Source organism: Doryrhamphus excisus, linkage group LG17, assembly GCF_037039965.1.
Source record: "Doryrhamphus excisus strain RoL-2023G ecotype Guam linkage group LG17, RoL_Dexc_Guam_v1.1, whole genome shotgun sequence".
Lineage (NCBI taxonomy): Eukaryota > Metazoa > Chordata > Actinopteri > Syngnathiformes > Syngnathidae > Doryrhamphus > Doryrhamphus excisus.
In genome coordinates this window covers 4649233-4664901 of record NC_136373.1, presented here as the reverse complement: position 1 = coordinate 4664901, position 15669 = coordinate 4649233, and the positions used below count along the sequence as shown (strand labels likewise).

The 15669-nt window shown below is 43.3% G+C and overlaps 1 protein-coding gene across 5 annotated transcripts in view; it reads left to right on the top strand.

Annotated features, from left to right (window-relative positions):
• agrn (agrin) overlaps positions 1 to 15669 on the top strand; it is a 240434-nt gene that overhangs the window by 164584 nt on the left and 60181 nt on the right. For all 5 annotated transcript variants that reach the window (XM_078798098.1, XM_058085205.2, XM_078798096.1 and 2 more), the window contains 7 exons: positions 4752 to 4894; positions 4982 to 5087; positions 8576 to 8695; positions 9047 to 9211; positions 9752 to 9895; positions 11565 to 11689; positions 11771 to 11876. In XM_078798098.1, the coding sequence (XP_078654224.1) occupies positions 4752 to 4894; positions 4982 to 5087; positions 8576 to 8695; positions 9047 to 9211; positions 9752 to 9895; positions 11565 to 11689; positions 11771 to 11876 (909 nt within the window). The remainder of the gene's footprint in view (positions 1 to 4751; positions 4895 to 4981; positions 5088 to 8575; positions 8696 to 9046; positions 9212 to 9751; positions 9896 to 11564; positions 11690 to 11770; positions 11877 to 15669) is intronic.

Genomic DNA, 15669 nt, shown 5'->3' with positions numbered 1-15669 from the left:
TATTTTCTACATCACACCAGCCGCTACCGCTCATGCATTTCATGATTTTGATTGCTGGGTGGTTTGTCGCTCACTCAGAGGGAATGTCACAGAGGTGGAGGTTGTCCCTCAACACAGGGACAGGATGATTAAGTTTAAGAAGTGATACTGACTTCTCCTTGTCCTGTTATGTTAAATCAATTATTGCTGTCTGACAAAGTGTGTAGTGGGATAACAGCAGGTATTGTCCAGGAAATACCAGGACCGGAATGTGAACACCTGACAATCACTTCACCTGAATGCTATTTGTTAATGTATGCAGTCGTCCCCTCGCAATATGGCTGTTCTTTTACTCCCCATTCATTTTCTATGCCACTAATCCACATTAGGGTCGTCCATCCATTTTTTGTCCGTATTTGTACTGTATTTTTTGGTACTTAGCAGACAGAAGGCAATATATAACACACATCTACGGGCTTGAATGTATTGTGTGGCGTACCTCAGGCATCAATACTGAGACCACAACTGTTTAATCTACACATAAACATCTGGAAAGTCACAAAGTCACATGCCACTTATCGAGAACATTCCCACCCTTTATTCCTAAAGGTTCGTTCGTTCCGAGAGGCGGGGTACACCCTGGACTGGTGGCCAGCCAATCACAGGGCACATATAGACAAACAACCATTCACACTCACATTCATACCTATGGACAATTTGGAGTCGCCAATTAACCTAGCATGTTTTTGGAATGTGGGAGGAAAAAGGAGTACCCGGAGAAAACCCACGCATGCACGGGGAGAACGTACAATCTCCACACAGAGATGGCAGAGAGCGGAATTGAACTCGGGTCTTATAGCTGTGAGGCCTGCGTGCTAACCACTCATCCACCATGCAGCCTCAACCCTTTTTAATTATATTAAATAAATTGGAGACTAGTCTTGAGTCCCTGCAGTGAGCGCATAGCCTTTGCATTACAGTAGCGCAATGTGGTGTAAACAAATAATGATAGGAGGTGACTATAGGGGTGTTATTTCCTGTCTACAGGGCTCTAATTGTGGTAAAGATGATCTTTGCTTCAACAAGGAAAATGTTCCATTTATTAATATTGAATCCTGCTTTGCTGAAATTTACTTAACCATGGTCAGGTCTGGAACTAATTAACCGCAATAAACGAGGGATAATTGTACTGTGCGTAAGCAATTGTGGCTGTCTGCGAAGCATTTTGGATGTCACACCATAAGCGTCTATTTCTGTAATTGTCGGATTCCGTGTTGCTTTGGGAACGCGCACACAGCTGCAATGCCAGATCTACTGGTTTGGCCTTTTTTTGTGCATTATCTGTGTGAAATGTCTTGGTCCCAACTATCTATTGACGTCATAGGAATGTTGTCGTCTATTATTTTCCTGTCAATGGCATCTACACACGGACACATGTTAGACAAAAGCATCATGCCTGTCATTTGTTCGTTTATACACACAGTCAAATACTCAATATGTTCCCCTTTTTTCCTCCCCTCTGCCTATTTTGTATGCTATTTATTTCCTCGCTGCTGCATCTTAATAATAGGGCTCCCTTGGCTACATAGACCGAGGCTTTGGACTGGATTGAGTTACACTGGTTGGATGGGCAAAGCACAGAGTTGATGTAGTCATCTTGGCTAGTGCATGCATTAATTAAAAGGTTCTCCAGCAGCATGGTGGTTCACATCAGAGAGCAAAAAGCTAATTAGGACTCTCTCCTACCCACCTTTTTTTTTTTCTTTTTTTTTTTGCCTTTCACTTTTTCTATATTCCATTCCAATGTCTTATCTCTTCTATTTATTTGTCTCTGAGAAGGAGGCTAGAGCGGAATACCAATTGGCTTCGCCTGCAGTTTCTCTTTTATTGTGCGCTGCTGAGCTGGCGCAGGAACGAGCGGCCAACCTCGGAATGCCTCCGCTGTTATTCCATTCTCTTCCTGCCCAGTTGACTTATTATAGAATATACCTACGAGAGGCTTGTGTTGGGAATTTCATGAATGATTAGGTCCAACTTGCAGGGTTTGCAAATATGCAGGTAAGGCCTATAATGAGGCGATGCATTTTATTTGCATGATTTTGGGTCCTTCTGAAAGATTATTTTGGAGGGACAATACTATAAAAAAAAAACGGAATTTGCACAAACTTTAGTCGGTGTACAGCTTGTTATGATTGTGTCTTGCCTACAGTCAAGCATGGTCAGGAAGCTGCAGTTGCAGTTCATTGACGGAAATGACTGCTAACTTGACATAAGTATATGATTGCATGTTTCAGCAATTATTTCTTTATGTTTTAGAAAGAAAAATTGGATATACTTTAGTATAGTCTGCAATGTTTTTTTTGCCTTGAGACAGTTCCACTGAGGAAAATGCAGGAAGCAGAACTGGAGATAACTGGAGATGAGGATGCTGAGGTTCTCACTGGGAGTGACCAGGATGGATAGGATCATGAATGAGTACATCATAGAGACATTACATGTTAGAGGCCTTGGAGATAAAGTCAGAGAGGCCAGACTGAGATGGTTGGAAAATGTCCAGAGTCACAGTACATGTTGGAGTACAGAGATGAGAAGGCTGAGGTCCTCACTGGGAGTGACCAGGATGGATAGGATCAGGAACGAGTACATCATAGAGCTATTACATGTTAGAGGCCTTGGAAATAAAGTCAGAGAGGCCAGACTGAGATGGCTTGGACATGTCCAGAGTCACAGTACATGTTGGAGTACAGAGATGAGGATGCTGAGGTTCTCACTGGGAGTGACCAGGATGGATAGGATCAGGAAGGAGTACATCATAGAGCTATTACATGTTAGAGGCCTTGGAAATAAAGTCAGAGAGGCCAGACTGAGATGGCTTGGACATGTTCAGAGTCACAGTACATGTTGGAGTACAGAGATGAGGATGCTGAGGTTCTCACTGGGAGTGACCAGGATGGATAGGATCAGGAACGAGTACATCATAGAGACATTACATGTTAGAGGCCTTGGAGATAAGGTCAGAGAGGCCAGACTGAGATGGTTGGGACATGTCACGAGTCACAGTACATGTTGGAGTACTTGATTCCCCTCAATCAACAACGAGCTCCCCATAATTATAACTGTCAAAATTATTGCTATGTAAAAACGTATTTAAACAGCAAGCTAGTTGTCGTCTAAGACGTTTTGAACGCTACCGAAGTGGAAGCTGTTATTCACTTGCACTGAAAGCTGTGCTTTCCTCCTTTTTGAATAACAAATTTGTTTCAAATGAACTTTGTGTTACCCCCAAGGGTGCTTTGCTCACGTCGCTCTCTGCCTTCATATGCTTTCACCTAATCTCCCTCGGGAGTTTTACTCTAGGTTTGTATTTTTGTTTTTTTTTCCTCTCTTTCCTTTTCCTCCCCTAAATGAGTCCCCAAACAATCCTGCAGCGTCTCTTTCTTCCCTCTTCTGTTGCCAGTTTTTAAGACTCGGATTTATCGCCGCATGGTAAAGTTTATACAGCAGGTGCAACAATAGTTTTTGCGATCCCACCGGTCCCAGCGGTCGCGGTCATGGTCTGAATTATGGGGCGTTGTTGAGCATATGGCCGACCTGAGCACCTCGTTGACTTATTGAAGTCGGCTCGTAAAATGTTCTTCTTTCAAGGTCACAGCTGAAGAGCTGCCGGGACAACTTCTATAGGGTTTGCAGCTCTTTGATTAAAAGTAAAGGATTGGGGGACATTCACCAGCTTTTTTTTTTGTTTTTGGAGTTAAAGGCCAAGCTTTCAAAATTCAAACACGCCATAACTCATTTATGGCGGCCCCTATGGGTTGTGGTCAAAATTCTTTGGAGGACATGCGAGCATCCATTTAATAAAGGTATCCTTAAATGTTTACAATTTTTAGAGAAATGGTCCATGACTTATGGACAGTTAGTTGCTAAGTCCCACCTGCCGTCCGCCAAAGACACTTTGCTTGATGGCAGCCATGTTATTCAACCAATCACATATGCTTGTCAGTCGCCTCAAGGTCTTTAAATGTCTGTACATGCAGGGAAGTACCTTCCAGTACCTGCAGTACCAGTACTACTCTGCCATTTGAGAACACAAAAGTAGTTTCAGAGAGGCAATCAATCAACAATATGACCAGCTAAACTTAACCAAATTGCTATCATGAGCTGACAACAAATAGTGCACCTATGCGTGTAATACTTTCAAAATGGAGCATACTTCATTGGATGAAAGTGTAAAAAGAAGCTAAACGCGAAATTACATTCATTCATTCATTCATTTTCCACCGCTTTTTCCTCACGAGGGTCGCGGGGGTGCTGGAGCCTATCCCAGTTGTCTTTGGGCGAGAGGCGGGGTTCACCCTGGACTGGCGGCCAGCCAATCACAGGGCACATATAGACAAACAACCATTCACACTCACATTCATACCTATGGACAATTTGGAGTCCCCAATTAACCTAGCATGTTTTTGGAATGTGGGAGGAAACCGGAGTACCCGGAGAAAACCCACGCATGCACGGGGAGAACATGCAAACTCCACACAGAGATGGCCGAGGGTGGAATCGAACTCTGGTCCTCCTAGCTGTGAGGTCTGCGCGCTAACCGCAAAATTACATATTAAAGTTAAAAGCTTTGCATCATTCAGGTTCTAGATTCTTCATGTTTGTGGAGCTGTAGTAATAATAACATTGGATATCATGGGGCATATGTTTTATGTATATATGTATGTATGCCGTACATATGGGATAACCAACTTTCTGTTGTGTTTATTTGAATGCAGATTGCGGCTCAGGAGGGTCCGGTTCCGGTGCAGAGAGCTGCGAGCTGGATCGATGTCGCTTGTTTGGAGGCTTATGGGATGAAGACGCCGAAGAAGACCGATGCATGTGTGACTTCACGTGTCACACCGTGCCTCACATCGAGGTAGGGTAGCCTACAAGGACATCATCTGATAAATGCCTCTTTTCCCAGGATTGTTATCATTATGTTTTATTTATTTTTATCACATAGGTTTGTGGCTCTGACGGCAAAAGCTACAACAATGAGTGTGAGCTGAAGAAGGCCAGATGTGAGAAACAGGAGCACTTGACTGTTCAGCATCTCGGACAGTGTGCAGGTTTGTGCATCTGTAACGCACCGACGTCATTTGAATGCATCACACACACACACAACACTCATTTTCATTGACATTCCATCTCTCATGTCATCCATTGAAAGGGGTTTAAAATTGACATTTTGCGTCATAATTTCCAGGTTCCATATTATACAATTTTTCACCAATTGGTGTGTTGTTTAGAAGTACTTTTAGTTAGTTTTATGCTACCAATTCAGATTCTGATCATCCACGAGTGAGATCGGCCATCGTTGGTATCCTCAATTTTACATCAACACCCTCTCCTTGCCCGCCACTGATGGGTAAGAAGCGTTGGATTGTCTTTCTCCCTCCTCCAAGTGAAATAGTGATGTTTAGCATGTGGCAAAAGCAGAGCAAAAGCCACTTAAAGTTATCATTTCAGCCTGTTTGATTCCTTGTGGGAATAAAAGAGAGCAGAGGATGAAGAGAGCGAGCGAGCAAGCGAGAGAGAGAATTGCCGGTGTTTTCACAGCCATCCCTGGAGATTGTTCTGCTTCCTAAGCCGGCCTCTTTTGGGCTGTCACGCCTCTCTTTCCATCCACGGATAATCAATCCCTTTTCCGAAGAAACCTCTACGGGGCACGAGAGCGCCAAAGCTCTCCTCTCCTGTTGGACAATGATATGAAAGTCAAATGTTGGGGAATGTCACTGCCCTGTGGAGAAACTTCATTTGACCTCAGCTCCCAAGGGAAAGAGTCAAAAGGCGGTTATTTGCTTACCAACCCATCAGTAGGAGTGTGTTGGGAAGCCAAAGTTTAGTAGGAACACTTGTTCCCAATACGTCAATGGACAAAGATGAACGTTGGTAAGACGAAAGCAGTGTGCCGCCATTGTTCTGTATAGATGGGCCTTAAAACCGAGCTTCAAGCTGGATCTATTAATGCTACACTTCAGCTAATCAGAGACTTGCTTAAAAATAACTTGTATGACAATGACAAGTTTTAATCATGAAATGTGTGAGGCAATTGGACTTCGCAATCTGCTTTGATCAAATTGAACGATAAGCATCTAATTGTGTTATATTTACTGTTAGAATGTTGTATTGTCGTGTTAAACCATGCCAAAGTTTCATATAAGGAGGTTTGCGCATTTGGAAGTGAGCCCTAAAAGAAGTTTGGGATGGCTCAAAATGCTCGATTTCAAAAGGTGTGGTAAAACTGTCGCTTTGTGATGTCACAGAGGGGCGGACTTCCTTATATGGTTCATAATTTAGAAGCACTTTGGGTGTGTGACCAATCACAGAGGAGTAAATTAAAACAGACCATTTTGGCAGGGAGCACAAATCAAAGGGAATACAGCAGGAATAGGTGCAGATTCTGGAGGAACTAGAACACTTTGTGTAGCTGCTCTATAGTAGACCACAATTCAATACGATTGGTCGAAAAATGTGCACAATATGTCCCCTTTAATGGTTCTAAATTGTCCAATGAAGTGAATGTGAGTCCAATTATGTGCTCTGTGATTGGCTGGCAACCAGTCCAGTGTGTATCCCGCTTCTCGCCTGAAAAGACCGGGCTGGGATAAGCTCCAGGATGCTCTTGACCCTCATGAGGACAAGCGGGAACAGAAAATGTATGCATGGCCGGAAGTTATTATTCCAGTTGCATGACTGTTCATATGAAAATAGCGTTGGTCAATTTTTCTCAATCCCCGACAACCTCACAACAAATGTTAATAATTGACTCAAATACCGCACAGCCCAATCCGCCCAACAATGTCAACTCTGCAGTGAAAAGCCATGCAAGAGCCCTGAGAACATTCAAGCTTAAAACGTAAACCCTCCACTCGACATAATTGGCTGAGCTGAGATAGCCCAACGACACGAGGAAAGTGTCAAGTGAAATGAACTGAAACCAAAAGCCCATCCCTGGGAAAAGCACTTAAAAAAAAAAAAAAAAAAGTGAGCCCAGTCATCACCATTACGCCCGGCCAGGCTCATATTCACACCTGTAGTAACCAGTGTGATTTATGGCCCCTGTGGCTCCAGCCTCCGAACGCCAAATGAGCGGTGCTAGAAAAAAAAGGGGGGTGATTGAAAGAGAGAAAACGGATTCCTTCTTTGCCCAATTTTTGCTCGGCAGAATTCATACTGTAAGACTCAATCCTCTCTGCCCCGTAGGTGGATGAAAAAACGGCCTTCCAGTAGTACAGCACTGTGCATGAACAGGAAGTCTATTAAATGTGAAGTGTCACGGCTCTGTATTAAATGTAATGTTAAGTGCAGTATTTTCTGGAATATAAGTCGCTCTGGAGTATTATTATTATAATATTATTAAATTATATTATTACATAATATATATAATTAATAGTAATATTATTTTATTATTATTTTATCATCATCATTATTATTATTCTTATTAAAAGCCGTATTTTTTGCAGGTAATTTATTTTACAAACTACTTGACCAAAACAGACATTACGTCCTCTTGGAAGGCAAGTTCTAACAATAATAAAAGAATAGAGAACAGGGTAAATAGGTGTAAGATATGCTAACACACAAAAAAAAATAAACATAAACAGAAAAGGTGTCCAGTGTTTGTGTAACATAACAGTAATATAATAGTAATATAACAGTTTTTTCATTTATAAGTCGCTCTGGAGTATAAGTTGCAGGAACAGCCAACCTATGAAAAAAAAAAGTGCGACTTATAGTTGCTAGGTAGAATTCGCAATATTAACTGTTGTTTTTTTTTTTTAATGGTATATTTTAGCCCCATCAGTCTAGAATGGCAAATAGGGACTGACATAAATGTACAGGAACAAGAATTCAAACAAGTGTATTAATTTTGCAAATACTCTGTATGAAACATATCTATATGTGCCCTGTGATTGGCTGCTTGACGACCAGTCCAGGATGTCAGCTGGGATAGGCTCCAGCATACCCCCGCGACATTAGTGAGGATAAGCGGCATAGAAGATGGATGAAATATTTTAAAAAATGTGTACAAATTGCACACATGCTTATGAATTGTCCAGTTTAAATGAGGACAAAAGTACTGCTCCCCGCTGTCTTCACAGGGCTGTCACATGGCTAGGTTGAAGGCTGCTGCTTGCCCAAACAAAGAAGCACCACCACAACCTGAGCCTGCCTGACAAAAAATTCTCTCCTATTATGTTGCACATCTGTCTTTTTTTTATTCTGTTGAGGGTGGCTGTAGGGCAGCATTTTCAATTGTGTCCTATTAGACGGCAACAAATATAGAGAACATGCCTCCGAGTTGGTGCTAAATGTCACCGGCGACGCTATTGTTTGTTTTCACTTGAGATAATAGCGTCATTTTCCTCCCTGATTTTTTTCGGAGGAGAAAGTCGTAAATAGAATAGTTATCTGGAAGCCCACCAGCAGCTCCCCTGCAAACCTCCAGCCCCAAATAAAGTTACCGCGGTGATTGTGTTACCGTGTTTTTATTTCCCTCGTTCTGCTTTTCCCCCTCATCATCTTTTTCTTTTTGTGTTTCCTGTCTAATCAGTGACTTCAGCCACGTTGCTGCCAGAGCCAACGGTGTTCCAGCACTGCAGCGCGTCGGTTTACGGATGCTGTTCTGACAACATCACAGCCGCCTTGGGAGTCGGACTGGCGGGCTGTCCAAGTGAGTCGCCGCCCCTGTAGTTTTTACTCTTAATCTGTGTTAAGTTATTGCATTTGACGTCGGCGATTAAACAATAAGTTTGTCATGTGCCTGTTTCCTGCTTTCTCTTCCACAGAAGTGATAGCAAGATTACATAAAAACTACTTTCTGGAGGTGGCCTATAAAATTTTAGCTAGTTTAGATCTAGCTAATTGTTTGGATTTTTCCAGACGAAAACGCACTCTCGTAAAATGAATACTTTTTTTCTATAGAGGGCCGCTCTGAAGCCACACCGCTGTGCTCTTTCAAAGTAAGAGAAATAAGCAACCCGTTGTGGAGGAATCGATCTTGTCCTTGTCTTGTTGTCCTCAGGCACCTGCCAGTGTAACGTCTACGGCTCCTACAAGGGAACGTGCGACCCGGCCACCGGGCAGTGCTCTTGCAAGCCAGGCGTGGGGGGCCAGAAGTGCGACCGTTGCGAACCGGGCTTCTGGAACTTCCGCGGGATTGTGACGGAGAACATGAGCGGATGCACACGTAAGACATGATTTGGAGTGCATGAGAAAATGGAATGGATTTTAAGGCACATTAAGAGGAAATGATTTTTGGCCCGCTAATTCGAGACCCCATCACTTTTTTGCCTTCTGTAGACGATGCACCTGGCAACACAAATAGTCCACTGTAATTATAGTAAAACTACATTTTTTTAACTTATGCTGGAGCCTATCCCAGCTAACTTCGGTCAGGCAGGGTAGTTCATTCCGCCATGACGCAGCATTTCCGGCAGTATCAGTTAGCTGTAATAATCCTGATACATAATTGTGTACGTTTATTTGTCAATAATTACTCCAACAGCTAGTATCATCTAGCCTATGTGTCAATGGTCAAATGATTTTCCAGTCAATAAGCTGAGATGTGCCTCGTAGCCACCTTAACAAGATTTTCCCCACAGCAAACAAGGTCCCCGAAACTGGGAAAAACAGAACACGACAGGATTGTTGTCACCACCTCCCATCATCAAAGAATACTAATCAACACCTCTAATCAATCCTGTCTTCTGTCCTCGTCCATGGGCAGCATGCAACTGCGATGCCAACGGGTCCGTGCGTGACGACTGCGAGCAGATGTCAGGTCTATGCTCCTGCAAGGCTGGCGTGAAGGGCATGAAGTGTAACGTGTGTCCAGACGGAAGCAAGATGGCCATGAACGGCTGTGACAAAGGTAGTACCACTTTATTCTTTATAGACGTTTGTAGTTTAATGGACGACTCCAAATTGTCCATAGGTATGAATATGAGTGTGAATGGTTGTTTGTCTATATGTGCCCTGTGATTGGCTGGCCACCAGTCCAGGGTGTACCCCGCCTCTTGCCTGAAAACAGCTGGGATAGGCTCCAGCACCCCCAGCGACCCTCGTGAGGACAAGCGATAGAAAATGAATGACTTAATAATCAGATTAATCACCATTTCAAAATTAATTAATCCTGATTAATCACCATGAGCAATCTAAAACAAGTCCATTTGTCGAACACTAGTCTTTTTAGTAGTGACGGAAAATTTGAATCACACTTTAAACTCTGTTATTATGAGCAATGAGGGTTTGCGTTCAATGACATAATGACATAATTTAAGGTCAATTCAGCTGGGATAGGCTCCAGCACGCCCGCGACTCCTGTGAGGATAAGTGTCAGAAAATGAATGAATTCCTTTTATTCCTAATTTATTCCTTTAGGACTTTTCCAGATGTTTATGTGTAGATTAAACAGTTATGGTCTCGGTATTGATGCCTGAGGTACGCCACACAATACATTCAAGCCCGTAGATTTGTGTTATATATTGCCTTCCGTCTGCTAAGTAGCAAAAAAATACAGTACAAATACGTACAAAAAGATGGATGGATGGATGGAAGTTTCTAGTTCTAACCAAGTTTTCAGATAATGAGCCGTGAAAGATGTTTGCGTTGGCTCGGTCTCAGAGAGTTTTTTCTAACACAGGCTCTCTGTGATGTCACAGGGAACTGGGCTTCCTTATATGGGCATGCGCTGTAGGCCAGGTGCACTGCACACAGCTCTGCTTCCCTCTGTTTACATTAGTTAACTATGGCTCCCAGGACATTTTTCAATGAGGCAAGCTCAGGCAGAAGTGATATAAGGAGTTGTATAATATTTTAATCCATCAACGTAAATACAATTTCTGTACTGTTTATTTGTATGTGTGTATACTACTCAGATAAGCAAGTGGGTGCACAGGCTTTAAAGTAGCCTGCCAGAAAGGTTAGTTCCCGCTGTGTGCGGGAGGAGATGGGCTTTGGGGGTCCATACCGCTGTCTTGATTAAGATGCTCTATCAAATATCGACTGGAAGTCAAAAGGCTTAATGAAGTCAGCAGTGGCGGGACGCCCCCCCCCCTCCACGCTCACCATGTCAGATAAAAAGACCGCTAGGTGGTAGGTGGGCTTGCAGGATTGCGGGGGCATGAAGACATGGACGGCGGGAGGTGGTTGGGGTGGAATTTAAGCCGTTATGATGTAGCGCTGATGCAAAGACCCCTCACTTACATCCTGGTGGGCACACAGTGAGCTTATTCAGCTCCTGCAGCGCCAACTTGAAAGCTTCAAACGCTGCTTATATGTCGAGAGGGATATGTTGTTTTTTGTTGTGTGCTTACATTTTCACTATTCCGGCTAAGACAGCTTCGATGAAATACTAGGAAACTATGAATTATTTATTGACGTATGGCACAGGTAAATATACTGTTTTGGGGGTATATTTGTGTATGAACAACTTTGGTTCTGCAGTGTGTACAATACATGGTACAGAAATATTTCCATCAATAAGAAATAGTCACCATGACCAAATAAATACATTACAAACTTTTATTAATTTTTTTAAGGTCCAGAGGCTCCAAATTCATGTGACGAGTTGGTTTGCAGTTTCGGAGCGTCTTGCATTGAAGTGAACGGTCAGGCCCATTGCGAGTGTCCTTCACCTGACTGCGACGAGACCAACAAAACCAAGGTGTCTCTCCTCAAACGTCATGTAAGAAGGTTTCCAATAGGGAGTAGCCTAACCTTCTCCATTTCTGTCCCCACGGAGCAGGTGTGCGGCTCAGACGGAGTTACATATGCCGACCAGTGCCAGCTGAGGACCATCGCCTGCAGGCAGGACAAGGACATCAGCGTGCAACACTTTGGACAATGCACAGGTGAATCCAACTGAAGTCTGTGCATTACACACCCCCACCCACAGATGGGGGGAGTGGCATGCTGGACCTCATATGCCCACTCCCAGCTCTGCTTTGCTCTGTTTACGGTGTTAGCAGTGGTTCCCAGAAAACGTTTTTTTAGGCAAACATCAAGCAGAAGAAAATGGTTGTCTTTGTGTAGCATTATAGAGTGTGCATACAGGGAGCGTGGTGAGTGTTCCCTGCATGCATGTCAATTGCAAGCTCACCAATGTCTGGAGCTGCTAATAGCCTTTTCCCACCACAATCAGTGGGTCGACCTCGTTTTTTTTTTTTTAACACGGTTAACACAGTCCCGCTAAAAATATGTAATGACCACATTTCCACTACCGATGTTACGCCAAGATTGCCTGCACTCAGTAAAAGTGGACTTAAGTTTCCATACACGGTAAGTCAGGGGTCTCCAACCAGTAGCTCCTAACCACTTTTAAGTACCTGTCCAAAGGATTTATTTATTATCAACGCCTATACAGACAAAAGTGGGCTCGCCCGGAGGCAGGACATGGGTGGAATATATTAAAACAAGACTGTTTTGGTGGGAGGCAGGAAATCTAAGGAAACACATCTGGAATAGGTGCAGATTCTGGAAGCTCATCATCATCGTATCTAGCTGCTCTATAGAGGTCCACAACTCAATACAAAGGGCTGAAAATGAGCATAATAGTGGAGCTGTTCGGTCCTGATATTAAAAACAACTAAGACATATTTACTTTTTCATTACCATTACATTATTTTAGAGAAAATAATGTTAGGAGTCCTCATGTGTTGAGTGACATTTGCCAAAATTAGTTTTACCGCCTACAGAGAGCTGTGTAAGTAGGAGCCATATGATGTGCGTCACTACAGAAAGAATCATAGCAATGAGAGTCTGGACACCCCCAATGGATATCTGGATACCCAATGGAAAGTATACGTATAGTAATTGCCAAATAAGTGTTGGGTATAGGACCAGATGTGTGGTTCACTGCCTCATGATGCCTCATATATGTTTGGTTGGCTGGAAAATATCCTTTCACTGTCTTTTGTACACCTGTCAGCGCGATAACTTCTCCATCTTGCGTTATGTACTCGTTTTCCAGAGTCTTTTTTTACACCCTTTTAGTAGGTTAGCTTATCCATCTTCCATTATTGACTCTTTGGCTCTTTTATTGAGTCTTACCAAAATCTGTCTAAAGTTACCTTATCCATCCTACATGATGGACGCTTGGTCATTAATGTAGTGTGAGTATGACGGTATTTATTTCTCCCAGAGCTTCATGGTCAAATTCTAGGTGGACTGATCAAAGAGCTGATATGACTAGGAAGAGGTCAGCAGGCCAGACAGACTCTGAAACGTTTTAACAGCCAAAGTTTAGTCTTTTTTTTCTTTTTCTTTTTTTTTTTTTTTACCCTGAGCTTCTGTTGCCTGGCACTCGTGTGTAATCCCTTGCCAAGTGTTGGCGCGCATGGAAGGAAGGCCGTAAGACGCCTCCTAGCACATTCTTTTTTTCCCTCTTTCTCATTCTATCAAGCCCTCAGGGAAGGAACAGACAGGCACACCGATGGAAGATCTTTTAATTCTTTTTTTTTTTTTTTTTTTTCCCCCCGCCCGTATGCGGTCGCACGGCGGGTAGCATCTCCGCCACTAGTGTAGGCTTCAGGGGTTTGGATGTGGAGCTCATTTCACGTGTGGCTGGGTGCGAATTAGCATTTGCTGTTGCTGCCGCCACCTTCCTTTCCCGAGCAAACCACTCGGCCCTCCTGCTGTTTACATACGGCGTCTGCAGACCCCGGCGGATTTAGGGAAGGCTGGTGCTCGCCATGCCGAATTTTGTCACCGCGGCATTGCCAGGAGCTTATGGAAATCAGGGGGTAGTCAGATGGAGTGGAGTGTCTAATGTTGAACACAATGCCAGACGTTTTCCTGCAGTAAATCATGGAAATTTAAGCTCAAACCGTTGCCATCTGAATACATTTATTAACCTTTTGAAGGAACACTAAGGGATGGCAAAATCGGCATAGAAATTAGATATTGGACCATATCGGTGAGACCTCATCAACTACACCATACTCTGCAGAACAACAAGCTTGGTCTGGATTGTAAGTATGCAATTCGCGGTGACTTAAGTGTTATGTTTAGCGCTCAGTAAGGACTGCTGCTCCATCTAAATAGTAGTACTGACTACTAATGGTGAGTTGGGGCAAACTCCCATGTACCCTCCAGTACCCTTACAAGGTCCGGGGTTCTGCAACCAGGATGAAAACAACATTGCCCCTCCTGTAGTCGACTGTAGTTTGACTCACAGTCGTACCCTGGAAAAGACTTTCCCAGGGATGACCTGATGATGAGTTGGATTAGATGATGGGAGAAGATCCCAGTCAGACATGGGAGACCCAAATGTGTAGTGAGGGTTTGCTGGGAAAGTCTGGCAGAGTTTCCCGTTTGTCGAGTCGGCCAATCTGAAGAATGAGTCCTATCGAGCATGGATGGATTGTGGGACTCCTCAAGCTATTATGCTAATTTTTCCACCCCTTTGTATTGAGTTGTGGTCTCCTATAGAGCAGCTACACACAATAACCCGCACAGAAACCTTTGTAGATCTTCTAGAATCTACACCTATTCATTCTGTACATCCTTGGATTTGTGCTACTTGCTATCCGACATGAAGCGTTTTGAGCCATCCCAACTTTCAAGGGGTCACTTCCAAATGCGCAAACCTCATTATGTGAAACCGGCATAGTTTAACAAGAGAATACAACATTCTAACTGCGTTTAGATTTTCCAGAATCTGCACCTATTCCAGCTTTTAATTGATTATTTTGAAGTGTCACTTAAGTATCGAATTATAATACATATATAATTTAAAGCGGACCTGTTATGCTCATTTTTCTACCCTTTGTATTGAGTTGTGGTCTCCTATAGAGCAGCTTCACACAATAACCCACACATAAAACTTTTTAGATTCCCCAGAATCTGCACCTATTGCAGCTGTATTTCCTTTGATTTAGGCTTCCAGCCAAAACGGTCTGTTTTAATTTATTCCACCCACAGTCCGCCTCCGGTCATGCCCACTTCGCTGTGATTGGTCACACTAAGTGCACAAAGTGCTTCCTAACTATGAACCATATATGGAAGTCCGCCCCTCTGTGATATCACAAAGGAGCAGTTTTACCACGCCTTTTCAAACAAAGCGTTTTGACCCATCCCACCCAAACTGAAATGATCTAAATGAATCTAAAATATAATCTGAGGTCAGAAAGCCTGATCTCCAAGAGTCGTGTTCAGGACCAGTGAGCAATTTCAGCACTCAGTGGGAAGTGTCAACCAAGCTGGCAATGACTTGTCCCTCCTCCCATATGGTGTTATCACCTGCGGCACACTGACAAAGACTGGCAGCATACTGTATCGTCATCCCGCGTCTTCTAATCACGTTTTGGTTTCCTTCACCAGTTATTTGTCATTATTCAAGCCTCTCATTCTTTGTCTGCCGTCTTCTCTCCTCACTGCTGTATTTTATTAGCCTGTTTGTCACTCTTCTTCTTCTGGGTGCTGTCTTTTCCCTTTCAATGTCCTCCTCGCCAACGAGCACGGCTGACAAGCCCAACAATCTTAATAAGCACATTTCAACAATAAGTGCACGCTTTAAGACTGGCCATGTTGACAATGATTTATTTTCTTCTTCTCCATCTGGTGGTGACACGACTGCTCTCTGGCCTGCTGAGAGGGAAAGGCGAGAGAAAGAAAAGGAAAATGGAGTGTTAAACACCATTTAAA